This window comes from Apus apus, chromosome 3 (genome assembly GCF_020740795.1).
Source record: "Apus apus isolate bApuApu2 chromosome 3, bApuApu2.pri.cur, whole genome shotgun sequence".
NCBI classification, from domain to species: domain Eukaryota; kingdom Metazoa; phylum Chordata; class Aves; order Apodiformes; family Apodidae; genus Apus; species Apus apus.
This window is the reverse complement of record NC_067284.1, coordinates 36,030,613-36,056,256: the sequence shown is the minus strand read 5'-3', so window position 1 is coordinate 36,056,256 and position 25,644 is coordinate 36,030,613. Positions and strand designations below refer to the sequence as shown.

The 25,644-nt window shown below is 39.9% G+C and overlaps 1 protein-coding gene across 1 annotated transcript in view; it reads right to left on the bottom strand.

Annotated features, from left to right (window-relative positions):
* Positions 1–13,530, bottom strand: part of SAMD3 (sterile alpha motif domain containing 3) — a 29,484-nt gene extending 15,954 nt beyond the window's left edge. Inside the window, exons 1-5 of the mRNA XM_051613826.1 lie at positions 13,434–13,530; positions 12,494–12,683; positions 9,191–9,301; positions 1,356–1,541; positions 976–1,060 (exon numbers count right to left, since the gene is read on the bottom strand). Coding sequence (XP_051469786.1) covers positions 976–1,060; positions 1,356–1,541; positions 9,191–9,301; positions 12,494–12,683; positions 13,434–13,512 — 651 coding nt within the window. The 5' untranslated portion in view covers positions 13,513–13,530. The remainder of the gene's footprint in view (positions 1–975; positions 1,061–1,355; positions 1,542–9,190; positions 9,302–12,493; positions 12,684–13,433) is intronic.
* Positions 13,531–25,644: the final 12,114 nt, after the last annotated feature.

The following is a 25,644-nucleotide window of genomic DNA, read 5'->3' as shown; positions in this document are numbered from 1 at the left end:
CAGCATTACCCAGAACCCCAGCTGTGGTATTCAGAGAGAAATTCTGATGAAAATAAGGGTGGACTGTAGATCTCTGATCCTTCTTCTGCCTCTGTCCCTTCTGAGATGTGTTTGTTTTCTTTAGTTCCCTCCGTCCTACAATGCCAGGCCTCAGGGGAGAACTAGAATAGCCACCCCTTAATCCTTTTTTTTTTTCCTCAAAAAGATTATTTTTCTTTCTGCAGTAACTAACAAGGTATATATCTTTATATGTTTAAAGATAAGAATCCCCCGAGTCTCACAAGCTTTTACAAGATGCTATAAAAGTATCACATGGCAAAGCAAAGATGTGAAGTCAAAAGGTGAACACTGTCCTGTGAGACCAGGATACTTTTTCAGGGTCACAACAGTGAAAAAATGTAGTTAAAATTCAAGTAATCTCCTTCCACTGCTTTCTGTTACACCCCCACTGAGAAAAAAAACAGTGTTTTTCAATTTTTTCCTTAATTAGGCTTAGATTCCCAACATATATAAATCAGTAGTATTACTACACTTGTCTAGATATCTAAAACACAAGTAATTACAATGCACTGCAAGAGCATCAGTCACATACTAGTCCTCACTCATTTTTTAAAAGGCTTTGCTTCTGTTTTTTCTATAAACAAAAATAAGTCACATTTACTTAAATTTATCCTTTGGGGGAAATTAATCCAGAAAGAAACTGTACCCAACAAGCAACCAGGGACTTCATGTGCAGGTCTGCATCATCTCACAGTGACTTTGAGGAATGGCTGTGACTGGATTAATCCTTAGTTAGAAGAACTGAATAAGAATGTGATTTGCCAAACCTGTCAAAGTGAAGCTGACAGCTCTAAACAGAGTCAGTATGTACAAAACTGATACTGATTTCCTCTGAACCTGGTTCTTTTCTTGTCATTCATAATGTGGGAGGAAAAAAATAATTATTTCTGTATTTTTCAGTTTTACAATACTTACAAAGCCATTCCCATCTTCATCAAGGAATGGGTATGCCTGCAGTAGAGCACTGACAACAAAGTTGTATTGCTGACAGTTTGGATACCTGTGCAAACAAGATGGAGATGTAAAATAAATACTTGGTATTCTGGAAGTATTAGACACTGTCTGGAGTCTATACTGATTACATTAAACTGACTATTTATAAGACTATTGGTTCACCTCCAAATAGCAAAAAAAACTGCTTTAAGGTTTGTATGAAATCGTTCAATAGGTTTTAGGCCCTTTGCCTCCCCTATTTAAGCAACCATATTTAAAAAAATGGCTTTATGTCCATTTGGAAATTTACTTCTGCAGCCAATAAGTAATGCTTCCAAATAAATCTAATGATGTTTACTCACAGTGATCCTTCTAGGTATTTTGTCATGTCTGCTTGTAAAAATTCAATAATCCTTATTCTCACACAGTGATCAGGGCTTCTTTTTTCTGCTAACATGCATTTGATGTCATAAGGGAAGTCTGGCAAAGAATAAGAACTTGTCCACTGCAACGTCTTGTAACTTGCAAAAAATGATTTCAGTTCTTTTCTGTAAAAATAAAAAACAAACAAATAAATAAATATGTATATAATCATGATCACATCCTTCTATGGGAATGCAGGCAAGAAGGAAAGAGAAACACAACCGAAAACTCAACACAAAGCAAAGTTATTGCTCTAGAAATTCAAGGCATGCTGTCTTGGTTTCTACATAAAGAATGCCAACAAAAGCTGCAATCAAAATATATGAGGTTGAAACCAGATGTCAAATTTGAAATGTTTTAATCAGCATACACTAGAAGGTGGTTGTTAACTGAAAGAAGAAGGCAGAGCAGAGGAAGGCACTGGGGACTTGTTCCTGTTACAAAATAACTTTATCTGTCATCCTTTAAAATGTGTTTCCTGCCAGTTCTGCTAACTTAGGAGTGAGAGTAAGTAAACAGCTTAATTGAATAAAATACAACACATGACATCAGCTAAGACTGTCCTCCCAAAGGGAAAGCAGTAAAGGGATGGAGGCAGGGATCAACACTCAGAAGAAAGCTGTTCCAGTACAAAGGCTGGAAACCAGGCAGATACAGCCCCTAAGTACACACAGCTCTGGTCCCAAGAAAACCACCTGCCCTGTTTACAAATGTCACACCCCGGCAGAGATCAGGCATCAGCAGGATATCACCACTGGCTACCCAAGTGCTTCCTGCCTCCAGAGAGCCTTCTACACTGCTCTTCTGAAGGAAGACAGGGAAAGAAAAAGAGATCATTTGAGTTAGAAATTCATCAAGAGCCACCTAAAAGGTGGAGTGGTTCTGGCAGACATATACAGCTTCCCAGTCCTAGTAGCACAGACTCAATAAAGAATTTCAAGTGAGAGGTGCCAAAGCTAACTAAAGAGTTCTGTTATCTATGTGGTATCACTGCAATCTTTGTTTGCTTTAATTTAAACCACAGAGAACTATCTGGAAACAAGTAGCAGAGTTTTAAAAGAATTTTTAAATAAAATGCTGCCAGTGAACCTGAACTGCCATTTCAAAAAGTAGAACAGACTAGCAGGTTCAGTTCAGGCTCACAGAACTGCACTCAGTTACTTGAAGAAAATAAAATTGTCTTGGAGTTTGGATGGCTAATAGCCAGGAAGGCCTGGTAACTCTTTCCCCCCAACCAGTCCCTTCACATTTGCCAGTACAACAAAAATACACCAAATTCCATTTCCCTTCAGCCTTACCCAACACAGAAAATACCTCCAAGCTGTCCAATTAAGATAAAAAAAAAGTCCTTTAGTCTCCACAGTGCAAAATATTAAACATTTTACTAGTTTTTGCTGAAATCATTGCTGTTGGGCAGTCACATTAAATATACACAGTAATACCTTAAAATGAAATACAAGTTTATTTAGAAAGAAACAAAAATCCGTGCTAAATTTCATCCCCAGAAATGCTCTCATGCAACCTTGTTTAACTGAAGAAACAGTTCAGTTAAACTGTACGTGCTCTGTGATTTATGCATGTAGCCAAGACTTTCCTCGATTATGGAGAACAGCACTTACTGCTAGAGATGTAAGTACAAACATTCGTAGCCTGTTTCTAACCATCCCTCTCTGGTCTTGTAGCTAACCTGAGACAGAGGTAAGATCAAGGTTGCAAAACACAGTTCATCACATCTTTTCTCTCAGTCCTCAAGACATTTAATGCTGCAGCTAAATCAATCTGATGCTTGGCTGCTGCTAAATGTTAATCTCCATCTCCACCCCCATCACATGTCACTGCTCCCTTATTACTAGTACTGAAAAGCCTCTCACCATGCAGCAAGTTACTCCAAGGAGCTACAGTGGTGAAATTCTTTATTTTTCTTCTTGGGTGAGTTTTATCTCTGTTCAGGAATCCAGTACAGCTTCCTATGAAGTGAGACAAATACCAGCATAGAGGAAGCAAGCTGGTCTCTATGTTTAGCTGCAATATGAAACTGCATCCTAAGAAGCATCTCCCCAGCAAGTACACAACTAGTCACAGAGCTGTTGACCACTCAGCTTTTGCAGATGACCCCCTCACTTACTGTTTTACGGGTGTTTCACTCAGCGGTTTCTTTGCCTTCATTACAGCCTTACACTGCTTGTGCACAGCATATTCACCGAGACATTAAAGCATAAAATAACATTGTTTTGGAGGAACCATTTGTCTCCTTCATCTGGCAAAACCCACTAAAAAACCCCAAATAAACCAAAACCAAACAACACCCAAACCACCCACCTATTTGAATTATATGAGGGAACCCTAATACCAACGAATATCTTGTTTTACTGCTAAAAGGCAAAGATTTTACACACTAGCAAATTCATACAGATCATTCAGTGAAGGTTTTAGATCATGGTCTCCAAGCTCAGCATCCTGTGCAACCTCATGCAGAAACCCAAAACTGCCTGAATTAGCTGTAACAAGTCAGCAAAAATAAACCTGACATCAATATAGACAGCTCAATCAAGATAGCTGTGCAAAGTGCACTAGAGACCAAGGAACGGATTCAAACACTAGATCATATTATTGTATGATTTTGTCATTTTTAAGCTTCTGAGCATACTGGTAAGTAGGGTCAGTTTCTTGCATTTATTTAGTTTATTAAAAAAAAAGACTCAAAGGACAACTGAACACAAGCATAAATAGATTTTATGCTGCATGCTTTTCTTATTGTATGTCTGCTTCACTGAAGTCCATGTGTCTATGACACCCATTGTTACATCTTCTATCATGTTGGGTCCCAGTAATTCAGAGGACAAACACAGTTCAGTAGAACCTTGCCGACATCAACAGGTTACCATGTCTGGCACATCCAGATAAAATTCATGTCTACACCAAACATCAGGAAGAGACTCCTGCCTAAAGATTTGTAGGCTGGAAAAAAGCCCATATCTGCAAAGCCAAGGAAGACACAGACAAGAAAACCTGGAGTTTGCCGATATGAAGCAAAGGAAAAGTCTGCAGTTGTAGAAAATGTTGCATTTCACTAACACATGTATTACATGCTTTCAACTTTATGACAATGTTTAAGTTTGCAGAAGTTATTTCCATCAAAAGGAAGAAATTATGAGAGCTGATGAAATTTAAAAAGAAACTCTTTTTTCCCCCCTCTCAATAGCAGGGTAAAATAGGGCGCTCTTTTCTATTCACAGTTCTGAGATCTGTGCCTGAAACATTCTCATGCTTTTCCCTTCATGTACTTGACTGACATTTCCTACTTTCCAGCACAAATGCAGTTTCCCAGTTATTCCCTACAGCCTGGGACTTGCAATCTACCTAGTGCTTGATATGTCTTTCAAGTTTTCAGTTCCTGTTAATTGCAGGAGCAGGTATCCCTTAGGCAGAGCACGAAGTTACCCGCAGCAGTGCCAGCTTCAACAAGGGCAGGACATGGGAGCTGATAGACACCCCACAGCCACCCATTTCCCAGAGGAGCTCCCATTTCAACTTTTCTTTCAGTACCCTTCCTAAAGAAATCATAGAATCATAGAGTGGTTTGGGTTGGAAGGGATCTTAAATATCACCCCTGCATTGGCACGGACACCACCCCCTTGTTCAGGTTGCTCAGAGCCCCATCCAAACTGCCCTTGAACACTTTCAGGGATGGCGTTTCCACAGCTTCCTTGGGCAACCTGTTCCAATGTTTCACCACCCTCATGTTAAATAATTTCCTCCTAATGTCTAATCTAAATCTCCTTTCTTCCAGTTTTAATCTATTGCTCCTTGTCTTCTCACTACAGGCCCTTGTAAAAAGTCCCTCCCCAGCTTTCCAATAGGTCCCTTCAGGTACTGGAAGGCCACTATGGGGAAACCACCTAAAATAAATAAGTGACCATTTTTCAGGTTAGCTCCTCCCTCTTTTTTTTTTCTTTTTAAAGTGCAAACATAAGTCTATTTCTGATAAACCACTTAAAACACAGACCGACAATACTGGTGTGTGGGCAATGGAAAAGCAAAGGAAGGAGCTTTTTACAGATCGTGAGCAGCATGAAGTGTCAGAGCCAGCAGCCAGGGCAGTTGCCCTCAGCCTGCCCAAGCTGGATGTGGGAGTGTTCACCTTCAGTCCCTCTCAGCAAGGTGTCCCTACTTCAGCCATAGAGGGGTGCAGGCCAGGGGGGGCCAGGCCAGCTCCACCCGCTGCATGAAAGAATGGTGGCCAGCACGGCCGTTGTGGAGATAGGAGCCAAGTTTATTTTCAAATGAATCTTCCAATTAATTGTCTGTGATATCAGCCCAAATTTAGGTGGGCACCAGTGCCAATAAACTGTCAATGGCTTTATTGGTATATGATCACTTAGTGGAGCCAGGTTTAGTTGAGCACTGACCACATCTTCCAAATTCACAGGAAACGGAGAAGTTCAAGGCTGCTGAGGCTGGCCAGAAGATCCATTATCCTGCTTGTGCACATAAGCCTGCACTGAGCAAATTACTTCAAGGCTTTCAGACAGTAAATCTGTTACCCAACACTCGAGTGTTACAGAACATGTTTTTATAGAAATAATAAATGTACAAATAAACCTGTATCAGAATAACACTTTGAAGGAAAACAGCTGGACCATAATACTGGAAACAGTGAAAAAGGGATATGTTAGGGATGTCATTTGATAAACAAACACCTTGAGGAAAGGCAGACAGGACTTATAAACCAACCAATAAAAGGTTGGTTTTTCACAGCACTGTAAGGCATTTACAAGTAATGACAGCCTCTGTCTTAGCAACAAGTTAAACACCAGGCTGCCAGGAGCCATCAGACTGCTGGTACTCTGATACAGAAAAGCAGGTATAGGGGAAATGTATTTATTGAATCATTCTTTGTAGCTACCTTATTGCCTTCACAGGAAAACACTGATTTGAGATTAATCTTCTTGGGATGCTAACAAAGAGACTGGCTGTTTTTACTTCTGTAGTTGCCAGCAAGAAGTTATTCCACTGAGGTAACCTGCAAACCTCATTGGTTATAGGTATGCACAATTTAAATACAAGAAAAATAAGTGTACAATTTCTGCATCCTCTTACCAAAAAAAAAAAAAAAAAAAAGTGTGTGTGTTTAATAATCGGATCTTTTTCTAATATTTAGTAATATAGTAGACTGTATTTAACACTGTTGTTTGGATATCTACACAGAGAAACTCCAAGTCACTTCACCAGTGCTAATAATGCATGAAAGCATCCATGAGTTCATTTTGAGCAATAACACACCAGTTATTGAAGCTGTAGTTGCATGGATCTTTTGGGGAAAAAACAGCAACAATAAGAAAACCTCAAAACCCAAAGCCACATTAATGTTAAGTTCTTCCTTTCCAGATTGGATTAAATGAATGAGGAGACAGAGGCTACAAGTGTAACCCTGGCCAAATACTGATCATTTGAACTGAACATTTAACCAGCCCCTCTGAGTTAAACTAACCTCTGGCAGAACTGACTCCAGAAGTGTTTGTAAATGAACTGCTCTGCTGCCAAGCAAGTGGATGACGTGGGGACACCTACTAAAGAAGAGTAGAAGTAATCATTTTTCTTAGCTGTTCTTCCATACAGGAAGGCTAATGAGAAACGGGTAACTACACTAATTTTTAATCAGGGTAAGACAGCCCAGAGTGTTTTACATGCAGAACCAACTCCCTATAATACCTTCAAGTTTCCCTTCCCCATTAGTTGAGAGGCTAGGGGAGATAAACACATGAACTTTCAAATATTCCAAATTTAAAGCAGTGGGAAAAAAAGCACTAGTTGATTGAACAGAAATAGTCATTAATATTATGACAAAAAACAAAAAATAGCTGCCATTAATCTGATGTGAAAAAAACCTTTTCACCATGGCACATAAACCCATAGACTGGAACTTGAATGAGAAACAAAGCAACCAGTCCAGCTTTCCAAGTAAGTGTATTGCTAGAATAGACAGGGGGGTTACTTTTATGCTGTAGGCTAAGAATCCATCATTATATTACAGTCAAAGTGACTTTTTTTTTGTTCCCATAATCAAATTTCTAAAACAAATGTCTTGTTCAACTGTACACAACCTGCTTATAGCTGGCATAATCCCCCCAAGCATATAAACTATTAGAATTTTGCATCAGTTGTCGAAAATGCAGACAATTCTATAGAGAAGGGAAGGCAGGAAGAAAGAAAAAACAAAGTATTGAACCTAAACTCTATAATATCACATTCATCAAAGTTGGTCAAGTCACAAACATATCTAAACAGCAGTATTCACCTCCAAAAATAGTATATAGCAGCTGTTAGTGGCTGTTCAGCTTTATCCTCAGTCTTAAGTCAGCTAAAACAGCTGTTTTGGAGGACACTTGCCAGCATCTCATCTGACCTTTAAAGAGAAGCCCTCATAAAATTTACTCAGGTCTTCAGGAATACAAATCATCACAGCTCCACTGACTTTTAGGGCACTTCACTGAGAAGGGTCACTTCCATTGCAGCAGCAGACTTCCCTCCTCTTCAGCTGCCTTGCCCAAGGTCAACTGGCACTGCTGTTTTGTAGTCCCTTTCCTCTAACAGGCCATTATGAGCTTTTGAAAGCTATAGACTGACAACGTTTCCTGAAAACATTTCCTAAAGCCAGTCTATTCTGGGTTTCACTGATTTACACATCCCATGTAAAATCTTTACACAGCACAAGGCAAATTATTAATCATTAATTAAAAAAAAAACCCAAAACACAACCTTTAGAAGTACAGGCTAAAAACCATCATTGCAACATTATTTTAATTGGTCATTCCAAGGGTTTTAAGAGATTTGGGCTTGTTGTGTCTAACACAATACTGACAAGATTTTTGGGTTTAGGTTTTTTGTGTTGTTCTTTCAAAGTTGGTAGCAGGACTTCATTTTAAGAGTTAACTAAGTGACTCACTAAGCCCTCTGTCTGTTCCCAGATAGCATTATTCCTGACTTAGTCCCTTTTTTAAAATGAAGAAAATAGACATTTTCACAGAAAGACCTCCCCTTCTCTCAAAACATCAGACTGATAACGAAGCAATCAATGAGATCTATGAGGGAGAAATCAGGCAGGAGTGAAGGCAGGTGATGACCCTCAGAGAAACATTTGCAACAAGAAAACGACTGCCTTGAAAAGAGGAAAGGGGTTCTTTCAAACTATCTGCCCATCTCAAAGGGATGCATATGCAGGAAAGAAAAATAAAACAAAGAAACACCCCCAAACAAACAAAAAAACCACCACACACCAAAACCTCCTCACCTTGCCTCCAGTTTTTAAGACTACTCATTTTGATCCCAAGGAAAACATGCGAGCAAATGGAAGCAGCGTGCCTACCTTCCCAAGGGCTACATTTGAGGTGCCTGAAGCAGACCGTTATTTTTATAGCCATATGCCATCCTGTAATGATTCATTTGCCAGATTGCTATTGGAAACACATCTGCAAAAGATTATCCTTAAAAACTACACAAGACAAACTTAGTTCTCACCCTCTGCATGATGCAACATGAGGTAGCGAAGAAGGACCGAAGATGGAGAGTGGAAGAAAACACCATTTGACTAATGCATTCAGTTGAATCCAAATAAATTTCTGCACCTGCTGTTTTCTAAATACACCTGAGCCTGGCCTCCAATAATTAGGATCACTTTTTATAAAGTATTTGTTTAGACCTAAACATTCCTTTTTGCTTCACTATGTTATTTTAAAATGGCAAAGAAAATTTAGAAAATGTATTAGAAACTCACTTTTGCTTTCGCACTCTTCTATCAATTATTCCTTTTTCATTTTCATGTGAGCACAGATGTTTTTTCTGCTCCACAGGACCAGAAGACTTTAAAATTTGTCTGTCAGTAACCCTGAAAGAAAAAAAAAATAATTAAAAAAACAAAAGAAGAAAAAAGTATTTTCACTGTCGAGTTTTGTGCAGCTCATTGAAAAGAGGTATTAATGCCAGTGACAGAAATTATCAAACCCTGACAATTCAAAGGGAAAACTGTAAATAATACTGCCTAATGATATTCTAATTATTACACAGTTACAAGCTCCAAGAAAATCAATCTCCGTCTCCATAGCTCGGCATCTCCTAATATCTGGGAATAACTAACCCTTAGAATATGCAAGGGGTGGGATGAAAGAGCAATTTACAGAGTATTGTAAGGCAGTTTCTATTAAACTAGAACCTTGAACATTTGTTTTTTCTGGAGGTTAAATCCATCTTGAACCTTTCAGTCTGCTTTGCATTACTCCAGCCACTCTACACATTTTTTGTTTTGTTACATACTCTGTTCCTCTTTGTCAAAGCAGCTTACAAAAAAATGTATTTTATTACATTATTTCAAAATACTGTCTTGTACACTTCATTTGAGCAAATAATTTGAGACCAAATAATTTTAAAACTACATCATTAAGATGAACACTCTAGAGTTCAGAAATAAGAGTTTCAGCTGTCAACATACGAGGATACAGATTTTATTTTTATAATAAACTATTACTTTTACTGTCAGAGCTTTTTCAGCATTCTATATCCCAAACTGCATGGAATAACTTGATTTTTTAAAATCATCTTAGAATCATAGAATAGAATCATAGAATCATCCTAGTTGGAAGGGACCTTGAAGATCATCAAGTCTAAACATAACCTATAAATCCCCCAACCATAACCTAATTTACCTGTTCAGTGATTAATTCATGTAGCTAGGCACTATATCTACATTGCTTTTAAATACTTCTAGGGATGGTGGCTCCACCACCTCCCTGGGCATCCTGCTCCACTGTCCAACCACTCTTTTGGTAAATAAATTCTTTCTAATATCCAGTCTAAACCTCCCCTGGCACAGCTTCAGGCCATATCTTAAAATACACAGAATCACAGAATGTTAGGAGTTGGAAGGGACCTCTGAAGGTCATCTAGTCCAACTCTCCTGCCAGAGCAGGACCAAAAAACTAGGGCAGATCACTCAGAAAGGCATCCAGACAGGTCTTGAAAAGCTCCAGTAAGGAAACGCCACAACCTCTCTTGGGAGCCTGTTCCAGTGCTCTGTAACCCTCACAGAAGTTCTTCCTCATGTTGAGGTGGAACTTCCTGTGCTTGAGTCCACTGCCCATCATCCTATCACAGGGCACAAGTGAAGAGGTTGTCCTTGTCTTCTTGACACCCAACCCTCATGTGTTTATACATATTAATTAGATCCCCCGCTCAGACTTCTCCTCTCTAGACTAAAAAGCCCCAAGTCTCTTACTCTTTCCTTTACGTGACTGAATATATTTCTTAAACACGCCAGAGTTTTATTTTGTGGTTCTTGACTCTGACACAGAAAATGTTTCAGAAATAACAGCTTATTTACCTAACTTCCCTGTAAATAGAGAAATACCAGTATCTTATTTTCCAGGGAAGAAGACTAAGTAGAAAGATTTTAGGGTTTATTATACTCACTAATATTTGAAATCTACAGCATTGGATTTTTTTGGAGTCTGCAGAACTTCACAGAAAAGCTGTGCCCTCACACTACTGCAACTGCATGCTCTTCCGTGAGACAAGGCCTAACTTGCAGGACTTGAGGAGTACACAGGGAACAGTCACACCTGAAACACAGTCTAGCCAAACATCCTTGAGAAAGCCAAGGATGAAATCTAAATATCCAAAGGCGCATTCAAACTGCCCTAAGCCTAAGCAAGTATTTTCTTCCAAACCCCCTTGCTGAAATCATTGTGCATCTACTGCACTTTGGGTGAAGTACAAGGCCCACATACAGTACGCTTCTTTACAGCAGACACCTGCTCCACCTCCAAAGAGGGAGCTCCCTATAACTCAAGCGAGGCAGGACCCCATTGTGGAGATCTGAGACTGGCTCTGATTGCACACTTCAGGTCTGTGATAAACCATACATGCAGTGGCATTGTCTTCTTCATACAACCTCCTCCCCTTCAACAGTGCAGGACCATTTACCCAAAGGGTTTCATAAATAATTCCACAAGGATGAGAGGATCCTGTATCTACATGAGCAGTTTAGTTCTGCTCATGAGTGCAATTTTGTTGGAAATACCCCGGTCATGACCATTTATCGTGCTTTGGTTTGCACTGTGAAGTTATCTCAGGGTGCACAACCTGAACTCCTTAGGGATGAAGGCAATTGCTACTAAGAATTCTCTAGAGCTCTCCTACTGGGCTACTACTGTGTACTAATGCAGGTTTAGTGCTTGAGTCCTTTCTTTAAAAAAAAATAGCATTTTGCATTCAAGGTAAGCCATTCTCTACTGTCAGGACTTTGGGGCTTAGAAGAAACAACTCTGAGAGCTCAGGATGTTTTCTCCTCAAGACATTCAGGAAAAACAATACTGCAAGACTTACAATAGATCAGAATGGAGGGGAGGCACGGGAGGAACCAAACCAACAAACCCATCCGCCCACAAACCCCAGCCGATCCACACCAAAACACTCTACAAAAAACCCCACAAACAACCTCTGTCCCCTTCCAAAAGAAAACACACACAAAAAGAAGAAATAAACCCTGCTCAAACAAAAACCAGAACATGCTCAGCAAAGACAACCTCTGTGGAACTGGTTTCCTAAAAATCTCTCTAGTTTCACACCATGGAATTATAGAATACTTAACCCTAGATCAAATTCAGAGCTTCCTTCGAGAGACTGAATTAAAGACACCTGTGACACAAACACTATTTCTGGCTAAATTATTATCTTACTCCAAGACTTGCAAATACTTAAAAGTCAGTGCTTCAAAAGCTTTATTATAGATACAGAAAATTTTAGCTACAGTGAAAGTCTAACAATGCTTCCTCCAAATGAAAACTAGATCCTAGAACTAAAAATGAAGAGCAGCTCAAATTAATTAATGGAATGTTGATGCTCTGTTTAAAACAAAGGTAATAACCTTATTTTGCATTTCACATGTTGTTAGAGATATTGAAATACAGAAAAAACAGTCAGAACTTACCGATGAAGAGCTAGTAGTAAATGAAGTGTTTAAAATGCTATGAAAAGAATGCAACCATACCCGGACTGATATTTGCTGTACCATGTACAAACTCACCCACTGTTTACTTCTAGACATTTTGGAGAAGCTGTTTCACAGCAGTATGCAAGGGATTCTAGCCCACTTTTTTGTTGCTGGTATTTATTAATCAGGTCCATCAGCACTGCCTGGTGCCCAATCTTCTTCACCAGCTGCTGCACCATACGATCATTAAGAGCCAGAAGAGCTGCTCCACTGACTTCTTCTTCTGCCCATTGAAGGGGATTAAAGAATTACTGTAAAATAGCATCATAGTTGCAGTAACACTCTATATGCCTAAAAACATGGTGATGGAAGACAGGTCAAAGGCAAGGATGCTTCCTGCTGCTGACAGCCATCTTCAGCTGCTAAAAAGATGATGTTTTAGCTACTGTCCTTTCCAAAGCAGTGCCAAGAGTCCTAGTCACTGGTCAGATACCTTCCCCTGGCAAAAAGCTAAGTCTGAAACATAGAAAAGCAGTGAGCTGACTGTTCTAATGCTTTAATTCAAGCCTTGCTTAGAGCACAGCAGACTGTAACTTCATTAATGAAGGAAAGCAAGTCTTTGAAGAGAGCACACAACAGCCTGTTCATGTAACAGTTTCTCATACACTCTTGTGTAGAGTGATTATATACTCAGACATAGGACATTTTCACACAACCATCACACTATTTCAAAATATTTAACCAATGTAAAATAGGCCTTGTCAAGCTTTTTAAACTGCCAGTTTAGATTCGAGGTTTATCTATTTATATACAGACTCAGTCTCATCCCCCAGCATGTCACAGAGGCTTCCTAATACATCTGCACACATATTTTGATTTATCAGATCTGTCAGTTCTCACCTTAGTAAATGTCTATAAAAGTCTGAAGTTAGTATATAATATACACACACACAGCTTCAAAACAAGGCAGGCAGTGGCAATGGCACAGAAAGAAATACTAAGCAAATCCCACACAAACAACAAAATTGCTTACCACGAAACTTAGGAACTAGTTCTCCTAAATTTCTCTGTCTCAACCAGTTGCAGACTTGATCAACAGACCAGTTTTCCATCTTCAGGTGTTGCAATACTAAATTTCACTGTGAGATCAAAAGAGAGGATTATTTTTATGCTGAACGCTAAACTGAGCTCAAATATTTCATAGGAAAAAAAATACACTTAGCAAATAATGTTATATTTACATGCTCTGAATAAAAAAGTGCAAAATAATCCAATGCCTGTGGCAATTTCCTTGGATCCTTTACTTCACCTCCTCTCCCTTCCCTGCTTTTTCTCTGCTCTAAGACACAGGCTCATTCCTTATAAAACAAGACCTGCTCCAGTACCATTAACACCCAAGTTTCCACACAGAGAAGAAAAAAGGTGTGAAATTCACCACCACCAAGCTCGTCAGGAAATGGCTGACATTTTACAGAAAGAAAAAATCCCAACACCATCAGAAAAGAGTCTATCACATGGATGTTTACAGTAAATGAAGCACCTTAACCCTCTCTGCACCACCAAACAGGTACTCAAGCAAACACTTAACCCTCAACTACCAACAATTAGGGGCAATAAAGCACATGGAAAATGGCGGGCTGGGGACTACTCCTATTATTTGCTAGTCCCATCCTGCAGTCTCCTGTGCTCCCTGGGGAGGAAGAACAGCTGGAGCTGCTCCCCAGGACCAGTGGGGCTGGCAGGGATGCAGACCTGGCCCCCGAGGTACCAGCAGGTACCACATGCCCCATCCTTGAAACAGTGGCTTGGTTTGCATACCAAAGTCAACAGCAACCTCCTCAACAGAAGGTGACTTCTAAAGACAAAGCTTGTTCTACTCTGCCTTCTTCTTGACAGAAGAAAACTCTCCAAGGGTAATTTTCTTACTCATATGGTTCAGGTCTATGAAAGAAGGACTGAGTGCTCCATGGTTTTCCCTTGATGTGCAGAAAACAAACTTCACATCTTTGGGAAGGTTATAAAGTAGGTACGTTTATTATGGCACCACGCGTAAGGGAGATCACTCCTCCAAACTTGCATGCCCTGCATCAGTAAAGCTCAATTTTTATCTAGCAGTTACATGCATATTCTTAAGGCTATGACACATATTCATTACATCTCCCAGAAGAGGTGTTGCTTATGCTAATCATTTACCCAAAATAATTTACATAAGTCTCTGCCTAGTTCCGCATGTGCAGCACCGTCTGGCGGTTGTGGGCCGGGGTCTTTGGGAAGAAGAACTCGCAGTGAACTTTTGACTTGAGGCAATTTGGCTGAGCTGGTAACCACAAGTCCAATTGCAGCTGGACTTCACGTAGCCAAGGGGAACTTTTTCACCACAGATAAGAGACTCCAGCTTCCCTTATCTAAGGCATATAGCACATCCTGGCCTTCTATTGTCTGTTAAAAGTCTTAACCCTTATTTACTCAATTCAGCTGGCAATCCACAGCAAACAACGTTTTTCAGATGAGAACACAAGTGTCTGGCATTGTTGGCCAAATGTTTTCTTGCTTCAGTGGGTACAAGCTGTGATGTAGAAAGTTCAGTATAAATATGAGGAAAAACTTCTTTACAGTGAGGGTGATAGATCACTGGAATAAGCTGCCCAGGGATGTTGTGGTGTTTCCATTTCTGGAGATATTCAATACCCACCTGGATACAGTCCTGTGTAAAGTGCTCTAGGTTATCCTACTTTGGGGAGCTGGACTAAATGAACTTTAGAGGTCCTTTCCAACTCCAGCAATTCTGTGATTCTGTGATCCACGACATACCCTGAGCCTGCAGTGAAGTCCAGGCTAACACGAGGCTCTGAGTAACCTGATCTAGTGGGAGGTGACCCTGCCAATGCGGGGGGGGGGTGTGGATCTAGAGGGTCTATAAGGTCCCTTCCAACTCAAACCATTCTATGATTCTATGAGGTTTTATCTCCTTCACAAATATCAGAATCTGCTCCACTGCACTAAAAAAACTCTGCCCACTATCCTGCAATAAAAACATATTTTCATTCAATAGCAGAGACCCTCTAAATAGGTGCACTTCAGTTGATGCTCTTGTGCCAGTAGACTTCAGCAGCTTAAAAGGGTTAAGAGGAATGTCCTTCTGAAGTATATGGGTGTATTTAATTTGGTATGACAACAGTAGCCATACAACTCCTCCCCCAGGCTAAGCAGCAATAACAGGGTGTGAAAAGTCATTATTTGTTGAGAACTCTGGTGTAAATTAAAAATCACACCTTCCTGTCACACTTCTTATTTCCTTGCAAAGAGTAGGGGGAAAAAAATGCTCCAAAAACTTGAAACATAAAACCTAATGCAAAGCAGAGATACTTGCCTTAACAACCAAACAGTATAAAAGTAGAGAGATACATTAAAATAGTGTAAAAGTCTATAAGAAGACTAGCATCCTACTGTTGTCTGGAAAGCAGGGTCTGTCACCTGATGTGCCAGAAGCCAATACACACATGCTTGAGATGTTTGCTTTAATATCCAGTTCTGCACAGAAAACGGAGCAGAGGGGCATTCCACAAAGCTAGTTCAGTTTCCTGAAATGCAAATGCTACTTTTATACCCAAAAATATGCGACAGAACTTTATCTCTAATAGTATTCCACTGGCACACAAGATTGGTGAACTAATCCCTCGCTTCCATTTAAAGTGGCAATGCTCAGGAATTCCACTGTGCATGCTCAAAGAGCAAGGGGCTTGTGGTTAGCAGTGGTCCCTTTAGCCTGTGAGTGTGAATTTTAGTATGCTAATGGATCATTAATATATTAATACCATAATTTCAATTACTCAATGTGTTTTTCCCCAGTACCCAAGGCTGTAACCAAGAGAAGCTGAAGGGAGTACTGCTTTCCATCCTTTTCATCTGCCTAGCAGGCGTCCTGCAGGCCTGTCTCAAGGCCAGGCTGTTGAATACTTGGAGAGTCTTTTTCTCTAATTGGAATCTAGTTTTGTCTAATTCCCACTGTTTGACTGTTATCTAGGCCCTGCTTTTATTCTGTGTGTCCCTTATGTTCTCTTTTATGTGATTTTTTCCCATATGTGGTTTTTCCCCAAATATCACTTATTTCAATTAAAAACTGACATCACTACAACAGTCCTGCTGTTACCATTTTAAGTTAGCTCCAGAAACACAGACAAAGAAACTACATTTAGGAAGGAGACAGTGTTTATCCCAGGTTTGTACAAATCAAGCACACCTTCCTCATAATACAGGGTTTCTTTTATACATCAAAAAATGCAAATTCATCTTATCCCTCATGTACACCAATATTAACATCTACATGGCAGGTTACCTACAAGAGACCTCTCATAGTGGACTTCCAGTACCTGAAGGGGCTACATTAAATCTGGGGTGGGACTTTTTACAAGTGTGTGTAGTGATCAGATAAGGTGTAATGGATTAAAACAGGAAGAGGGGAGATTTAGGTTAGGTAGGAGGAAATTCATCATTATGAGGGTGGTAAGGCACTGGAACAGTTTCCCAGGGAAGTTGTGGATGCCCCCTCCCTGGAAGAGTTCAAGACCAGACTGGACGGGGTCCTGAGCAACCTGTAGGAGGTGTCCCTGCCAATGCAAGGAAGTTGGATCTAGATGATCTTAGAGGTCCCTTCCAAACCAAGCCATTCTATGAGTCTATGATACTTACCTGGCAAATGCTTTCATGAGACGTGGGTCCTTCCCAGTCAGTTTAACTACTCGTTTTTCTCTGCTACCTGTGATACCCATCTCTTGTGGCTACAGGCATTCATACCAATATATGCTCACACCAAGAGAGCTCAGCAAGTACCTCTTTCTATTGGTCATGCTGGCCAGTGTCTTCCAATATCAGTATAAGAAGATCAGCATCCTAGAATCCTAGTCCTGCTAACCCAGACATGCAGATTCCAGCATTTCAAAAAATGTCAGGCAAACTACAGCCATCCTCAGCAATATGCACATATAGCCCTATGCAGCTGGCTCTGCAGCAATGTGTCCATTTACATATGGAAATGCAGGCTGCACACTTTAGGGGGGGAAGGAGGTGAGTTTAAAGGCTGTTTTAAAAAACTCAGATTACACATTTTAAGGGTCACTACACAGAAATACTTTGAAATGCCTCTCAAAAGTGATTACACTTGCATATACAGTAAGTAAAGGAGCTAGGAAAAGAGCACACCAGTCTTCTAGCAGCATTATGGAGGCAATGGGAAAGACAGAGCGTGGATGTTGATATTTGTCTTCATTAATTATTATATTCATTACACTAGCATCAAATGAATATCCAGTGAAGGGCTCCTTGTGCTCTGACTGATAAAACACATGAATATTTATATTCTTCAGTCAAATCTTAAAAGTCAGAACAACAAAAACCCAATAATGTCAACATTTTAAAGATAGTATTTTAGCAATTTACAGCATTACTTCAAGTGTGAGTGATCTCTGTCTCTTTAAAAATACAGCTGATCACTGGGACCCATTTCTTCAAACACTTAGGATGAACGTCTGTCATTAGGACTTTACCAGCCCTGGTTAATTAAATTAAGTAATTAAAGTAATGATAATTAATTTTCCCTCGAGTGAGTCAAGACAACACTTGCTTCTACTGTAAAATTGTTCAAGACCAAAGGATGAAAATCTTGGGGTTTAATCAGATCAAGCTAAAGACCTACCTATGGTATAGATTTCTGCTGATGTAGTTGGTTAGACAGTAGCAGGAGATGAGGTTCCATACTGTGTGTGAACTAATTCACCATGCAGCTTGTTCTTTGAGAAAATATAATGGTTTAATGGTAGTTCATCATCTTGAATTAACACTTCTAAATGAATTGACCTATATGTTAAAACATTTTAGACAGGAAAAGTGAGTTGCTATATCTGCTTTACATGTTGACCTGTGAGCGGGTCTATGGCATCACAGACTACAAATATATTATTAGCATTTAACTGGCCTCTACGTGGAAGTAGAGGTTGGAATTAAGGTTAATTTTAGTACTTTTTAATACAGGAGGGAGGAATGTGATGCGTGCAGGTCTATTCACCACAGCTATTTGACACATTTTGTACAGGGCCAGATCTCCTTAGTTGCAAGTGTGATGAGTAAGAATTGGTGCATATCAAATATACAAGCAAAGTATCCTCTGTGCATTTTTTGGATGCTATCAGATTTTAACTTTGTATGCATTACTGAGAATTTTTTTCTTTCTTTCCACTTACTACCAATCTATTTTTAAAATAATAAAAAGTAGATTCAGGCAGCTTTCTAAAAGGTGGAATACATGGTCTTGGACCAGTGTTGAGTTATTGTGAGAACAGCCATTGTTCACAAACCTTTAAGATAACACGTAGGGAAATACCCTAAGAAAGCACCTCTGCCTCCCCCACAAAAAAAAAATGCCAACAATTTATTACAGACCTTCATCGTGCGCAGGCTAATGTGAAGCACTGCACTGAACATTCACGGAGATGGCTGAAAGAAGCAATGTGAGGGGAAGGAAAGAGCTTTCAAATACCAATGTAGGAGCAAATCTCAAAGTGCACATCTCAGATCTCATTTCTGTCCTATTGTAGAGTAAGACACAAAGAGCTGCAGCATCTCCTGATACATATGAATGTATAGCAGATGCAAGGGAAAACCCGTACCACCTAAAAGTAAGGCTATATAAAAAGATCTAGGAAGAAAACAGTGATCACTCAGATGAATATAAAGAGAAACAAGCTAGACAGCCCTTCTAAACCTTGATGAGAGTTAAGGGGAATATCAAAGGCTCTCAACGTGCCTATTTATTGAGTTCATCAAGCAGACAAATGGCTCTGCTGCAGGAATTAACTCTGAAAAATATTATTTAAAATAAATTATTTCCTTAATACACATGCTTCTGATTAAATATGCCTTTTCTAGCATCCAAGTTTTTACTATATGGACATTAAAAATTTTTATTTTTTTAAGGCACTGTACTATCTACAGTGCTACTGGAAAAAATGAGCAGACCCATTTCAGCAACAAGATTCATCCCAAGTACCAAGTTTATCTCTCTGTTACAGCTGTACAAATTATTTTGTAATTTGAAAGGAAGAAAATTATATTGTCTGTGTTTTAAGGTGAATTTATAGTCATGAAGATAAGACTGTCCTTATTATTTGCAACAGTACTTAAGCCATGAGATAATACATGTAGCTATGGAAGAAAAAGCCATTTTTTTTTTTTTAACGACACAACTTCTGGAAATTCTGTCCCTGTAAAATCAAATTATTTTATGTTCAACTTTAAGAAAACTATTCCAAAATAAAAATTCAGGGTTACTGGATAATGAGAACAGGGGGGGAAAAATCAAGCAAAGGTTAAAAATTAATGAGTCATAAAAATAAAATCTCCTACACCACAAAGAAAGCAACCAGGCTGAAGGTCTTCAGTAGAAAACTGGGACTGCTTCAGGAAACTAAACAAAAAAAGTAATTTCTTCTTGTAAATGATATCACACTGACTTTTTTTTTTCCCAAAAGTACAAGTTCTCACCAGGACCTTCAGTACTTTTGATAGTGTTTGTTGGCTTAGCGAAGGATTCCAGCTTCTGTCACTGAGCAGTAGAGACCTTTGACACTTAAACCCTGCAGCAGCATTCCAAATGCCTAAATCTCAGCAGTGATAACCCAGCTATCTTCTTTGCTGCTATCCATCTGATCATGCCATCAGCAGTTCAGGCTAAACTGATTTAGGCTAAACACATTTTTTTGTTTGTTTTGTTTGGGTGGGTTTTGGATGAATCAGTGCCTTTTAACAAACTTCCTGGGCAGTTGCCTGAAAATAGAATCCACAGATCCATCAAGCAGGTGTAGAGATAAGCAGTGCATTGTAGCTATGAAGATTTCTGTCATAATGGAGGAGGATTAGTTGCTACTCACTGCTTGGTTTTCTGGCTTAACTTTATTAAGAATTGAGAAATGAACTAATCTCTTTTCTCTGAAATATTTTTGTTTGAATTATACTGGCTCTGCTTCTTGCAAGGTTACACTTGCTCCACTTCAAAGTCTATTCAAGCTTTCCTGGTGAATAAGACTCATGCTAATATGATGTATAGTACTTATAATAACAAAGCTAATCCTTTAAGTACTGTGAAGGAGGGGTGCAAGATTCTATTATTTGCTTGCTCCACTCCTGATTTAGAATCATAAAAACTTTCAGACAACTGAAGCATCAGACAGAGTGACCTTACAAAAAATAGGGTAAGGGGTTGAAAAAAAAGGCTTGTCAAGTCTTTTCTCATGAAAAAGGGTTGGTTGCAAGTTGTAAGTTGTTCAGCTGGCAAGTACTCAAAGGTGATATTTGTTCCTAAGAGAAGGATACAGAAACCTTTTTAACCTGGGTAATATTTAGATAGCCATGCTTATCCTTAGTTGAGTCTGCAGAGCTGAACTATGACATAAGTTGGGGCTCCCAAGTGGAACCACATGATACACAGCATTTACGTGTTTTTCCAGTGAGTAAGTGATCTACAAGGCACTTACACCTTTGATACACAAGAGGCATTATGAAATATATAATTTTAATTTTGTTCACAAACTTCAATGGTTCTTATTCTGTATTATTGCACTCAGAGTAAGATTTTTCAGCAGTGTTGAAACAGTGAGGTAACACCCCAGCCCAGATGGCATCCATTTTATGGTGGAAAAAAAGATGTACGAGAATTTGTCCCTTAAGAGCTTCTTACTTGCGTTTTCCTTCCAGATTCACAGGGACTGCAACAAACAGTTGCACATCTCTTTAAAACAAGTCCCTGCTATAGCAGGGAGGTTGGAACCTAATGATCTTTAAGGTCCCTTTCAACCGTAACCATTCTATGATTCTATGATTCTAAGTCTTGCATCTACATGAGACTTTGTCAAGTGACTTAGTTGTGCCTCAAGTCAGGATTTGACCTTTCACTGAGAAGGGTCTCCACTAGCCTCTGTGAAATGTAACATCGTTAGGCATAGCCACATGTCTGAGATACCCCAGGAATCTTAAAAGGAGCTACTAGCTAGGTCCAGAAAAGTTCACCGGGCAGCAAAGAAACAAGAACCTCAACAAGGTTTTTGAATTCTGGCATTTCATCAGTTGGATGAATCAGCCAGGTAGAGTGTGAGTTACTGGAAAGACATACAAGAAAACCCTGAAACTGAGCAAACTGATGTCATACCAGTGAAAACAGGTGACTGCACACACTCAGCTTTGACCAGCCAGTGAGAACCTGACCAGAAGTTCCTTTTCAGGTGACCACTGCATAACTGGGAAAACTAGAGATTGCTATACCTTCTGAACCATTAGTAGGATGCTCGCAGCTCACCAGCACTTTGAAAGAGGACAGCAAGGGGATGGATGCTTTTAAAGCCCAGGAGCCAGCTCTGACCCACCCAAGTGTAAACACCTCTGGCTTTTGTTTGGCTCATGGTGAAGACAGCCAGCTATGGGGGTGGCTGGGGGCTTGCCTGGTCTCTCCTGCACTAGGCTTCCCTTCTTCCCCAAGCAAGCTGGGCAGGACACCCTAGGCAGGAGGAGTCATGCACCTGCCCAGTAAGAGATACTGGTTGCTTCTAGGAATCACCGAGTCAAAGAGCAGAGCACTGCTGCTCAGCAGTGCACACCACCACCTAGCACTTCTGGATTCTTATTTTAGCATGACTGAGGATTGCTGAATTATACCATTCCTAAATACCACTGGCAATCCTCCTCCAGTTTATCCATCACACGAGTATGGAGACAATGATGAATAATGACGTTTTAACCCACTTCATGATTCACATTTTTTGTTTTATACTATTAATTCATAAGGATGGATCCAGTTAGTCATAGGTTTTTGTGTTAAGGAATTGTGTTGGCATATGAAGCCAGGTGAGGTGGGTATTATTGAGCTGGATTGTAAAACAGAACAGGCTGTCTCATAGGCCTATTTTATACACTAGTACCAGCACTTTAACTTCTTTGGCAACCACTGGTGCAAACTCTTTATGTATAAGGTGCTTGAAAGGATGAACTAAGTAATCCAGCATTAATCCAAAATAGGTGTCCCCGCAGGGTGATTGCATTTATTTAGTACATTGATATTTAGGGCATACACAGCCCATTTCTTACAACACCACCACACCAAACTGGTCATTATTGCCCATTCCCTGTGTTTTTCTGTCTTCACATCCAGATGAAGTCATGAAGACACTTCACATCTGCTACAAGAACATTAGTTGAAACCAGCAAGTGAAAGATAATCAATAATCTCTATCTGCAAGATGGAGATAAGGAACTTGAAAGTTTGAACATCTGTAAACTCCTATTTTGTTGTGATAGTGTAATTGTGACATAAGTAAAAGACTTCACAAACTCCCTTCAGGGGACTGTTTCACCCTGCTTTTTTCCCCTTTTCCACCCATGTTATAAGTGATATCTTGAAGAAAAGTCCACCCCAAATATTTAAGGAATTCTATGTAAGTGTAACCGAGTGACAAGGGTTCGGGTTTCCCAGTCTTAGGATCTACGGAGAATGCACCCTCAGACAGTCTATCAGTTAGCAAGCCCACATCCCAGTTGATTGCTGTAATCCATGCTTTTCAGAACTTCTGAATTATTTATGTAAAGAGGAACCCCTCAGTTTGAGAAATTCCCTGCAAATTAGCCCAGAACCTATTGGTTATCACATAGGATACGTGAAAACTGCTCTTAAATCCCTGCTTCAGATTAAGTTTAGCAGGGATTTGGGAATATGCTTTACACCTTCAGGCTGTCAACAATTACAGAATGAGGTGGGATAGTTGTTTGGAGGAGAGGAGATGTAGAAAAGGTCTGATCTCAGCTTAAGTGCCTTCTCCAGGAGAGCTGCCAGGGGTGAGGATCTCAAGGGAAAGGAAACACCTCCCTCCAGGCAGGCAGACATCATGCATTCAGATTTGTGGAGGAAGACTTCATTTTGGTAGCAGTATTGGCTTAAAATCTCTGTTGAACCAGTGCTGATTTAAATAAGGATGTAGACAAATAGTCATTTTGGAAAGAGCTGCCTTAATGTGAAGCATTACCTCCTGCTGCTTACTGCTTCGCAGCTGGAAGGCTGTTAAAACCAAGCTGTTAGGGCACTCCTGTATGTCAGTTTAGATATGCAGTACGTAATCACATGCAGAGTGGGCATGATAACCTAAATCACCACATCTGTTTTTCAGAATGACCCTGACCAAAATGTTTAGATGCTAAGTGGGTGGGTGAGTCTTTATCATCTTTAGTATCACACTGATCTCCGTATCTGCAGCAGTTATTACAAATCATACTGGTAGGGTGAGTGAAAGGAGGTAGGACGTCCAAGTTAGGGGATGGCTGGCCTCTGGGATTCTCCAGACATTTCATCTCATCCATGTCTTGATGCTCACATAGTCTCAGGCAATGGCTGGTACCATGGTTTCTCTGCATTTCTGAAGCTGATACTGCTGTCGCTGTCTGTTCAGACTCAGTCTTCTGAAAACCGCATGTTTCTCAGATCCAAATTCAGTACAGCAGAGATCCAGCCTTTAGGTTTGATGTGAGTCCAGAAGGCTCCAGTTTCTTGTTTGTAGCAGAAATGGCTGGGACAGTCACTTAGGAAGTCAGTGCTTTGGCCATGTCTTACTGCTGCTTGGCAGCGCATTACTCCCCAGTCTCAAACAGTCCATGGAAGAGAATGTGTTCATGGTCACTTTAATATAAGGTCATGGTTTAAATCATCTTTGTTAGTTTAACCTAAGTTGTTGGGTTCCTTACTGATATGCTAAAGGTGGGCACACGTTTCATTACCATTTTGATGTGGATGATCTTTAGCTATAGGTGAGGGGAGAACAGGGAAATCAGCATTACTAGGCAACTTGATTTATGACTCCTGCTATTTGAAATTTCTCACATTACACTTACAAATCTTCTTTTCCTTATAAATGCAGACAGATGTTTCTTTTTTATATCTTCTTGCACAAGTATAGGTGGGAGTTTGGGCTCCTTAATAACACCCTCAAAATTTTGAGACCTCCTCCTGTCACAGCGAGAGGTCTGAGATGCTGTAGTGCTGGAGCTCAGATGTCCTGTCACTGCTCAGGCCAGTCCAGCACCTTGGAAAGCTGTGCCTGGAGCACAGCATAGCACAGGACAGGTTCTGGCTATAAAACAGGTCTATGCGCCTCTGCAGAACCTGGAGATGGGTTGCTCTTCATTCAGTTTGACCCACAGGTGCCATGGTTCACCCCAAAGCCTGTGCTCTGCAGTCCTGGGTGAACTGGAGGCAAGTTCAGCAGCTCTTTCATCCTGCTGCCTGAAGCAGAGCTGGGAGGTCATGGGGAACGCACAGCTGCACAAGCAGCCTCAAAATGTGTCCAGACAAGTAGCTGTGTCCTCTTTAGTTTTTTTCACTGTAAAATCTGACAACCTCAGGATTGTTTTGCCCTTCACATCACCTTGTCCTACATCACCTAAGGATTACCCATGTCATTAATTGCCAATGATACATAGATGTTAAGATTAGATGGTTGACTCTATCTCTATAGCCTTAAAGTTTATGAAGTATCTAAAACTCATCTATATCTTAAAGAGCTAAAAAAAAATCAATGCTGACTGTTATTACTTATGTAATTAAAACATACTTAAGGCAATCAAAGAGTAGTGCAGTGACAGCTAAATGAAGTTTCAAATGTTAGCACACAGCAATACTTCTATCATACTTATTCTATCCATTTTCTAAATGCTTATAAAGATACAAGGTGTATTATCAACTATGTTTTGCAACATTGTCTGGAAATCCAGTTTTATTCAGAGGAAATAATTAGCTACATCCTCAGTTTTGACTCAATATCTCTTGATACTAAAGAATTACACCAAACTACTCCAAAGAAACTAACAGGTTTTCATTAGTATTTCTATAATCATAGAATCATAGAATGGTTTGGGTTGGAAGGGGCATCCATAGCTTTCCAGGGCAACCTGGGCCCCCACCCTCACAGGAAAGAACTTCTTCCTAATATCTAATCTAAATCTACCCTCTGTCAGTTTAAAACCATTTCTCACTTGTCCTATCACCACAAGTCGTTGTAAAAAGTTGGTCCCCAGCTTTCCTGTAGGATCTGTCAGGTACTGGAAGGCTGCTAATGAAGCATTACCTTCAGGTAATGGAAGGCTGGAAGGGTTCACGTCTCTAGCAGTGTAGTGAATTACAAAAGCAAGCTACAGCTAATTCTCCATTACTTTAAAAT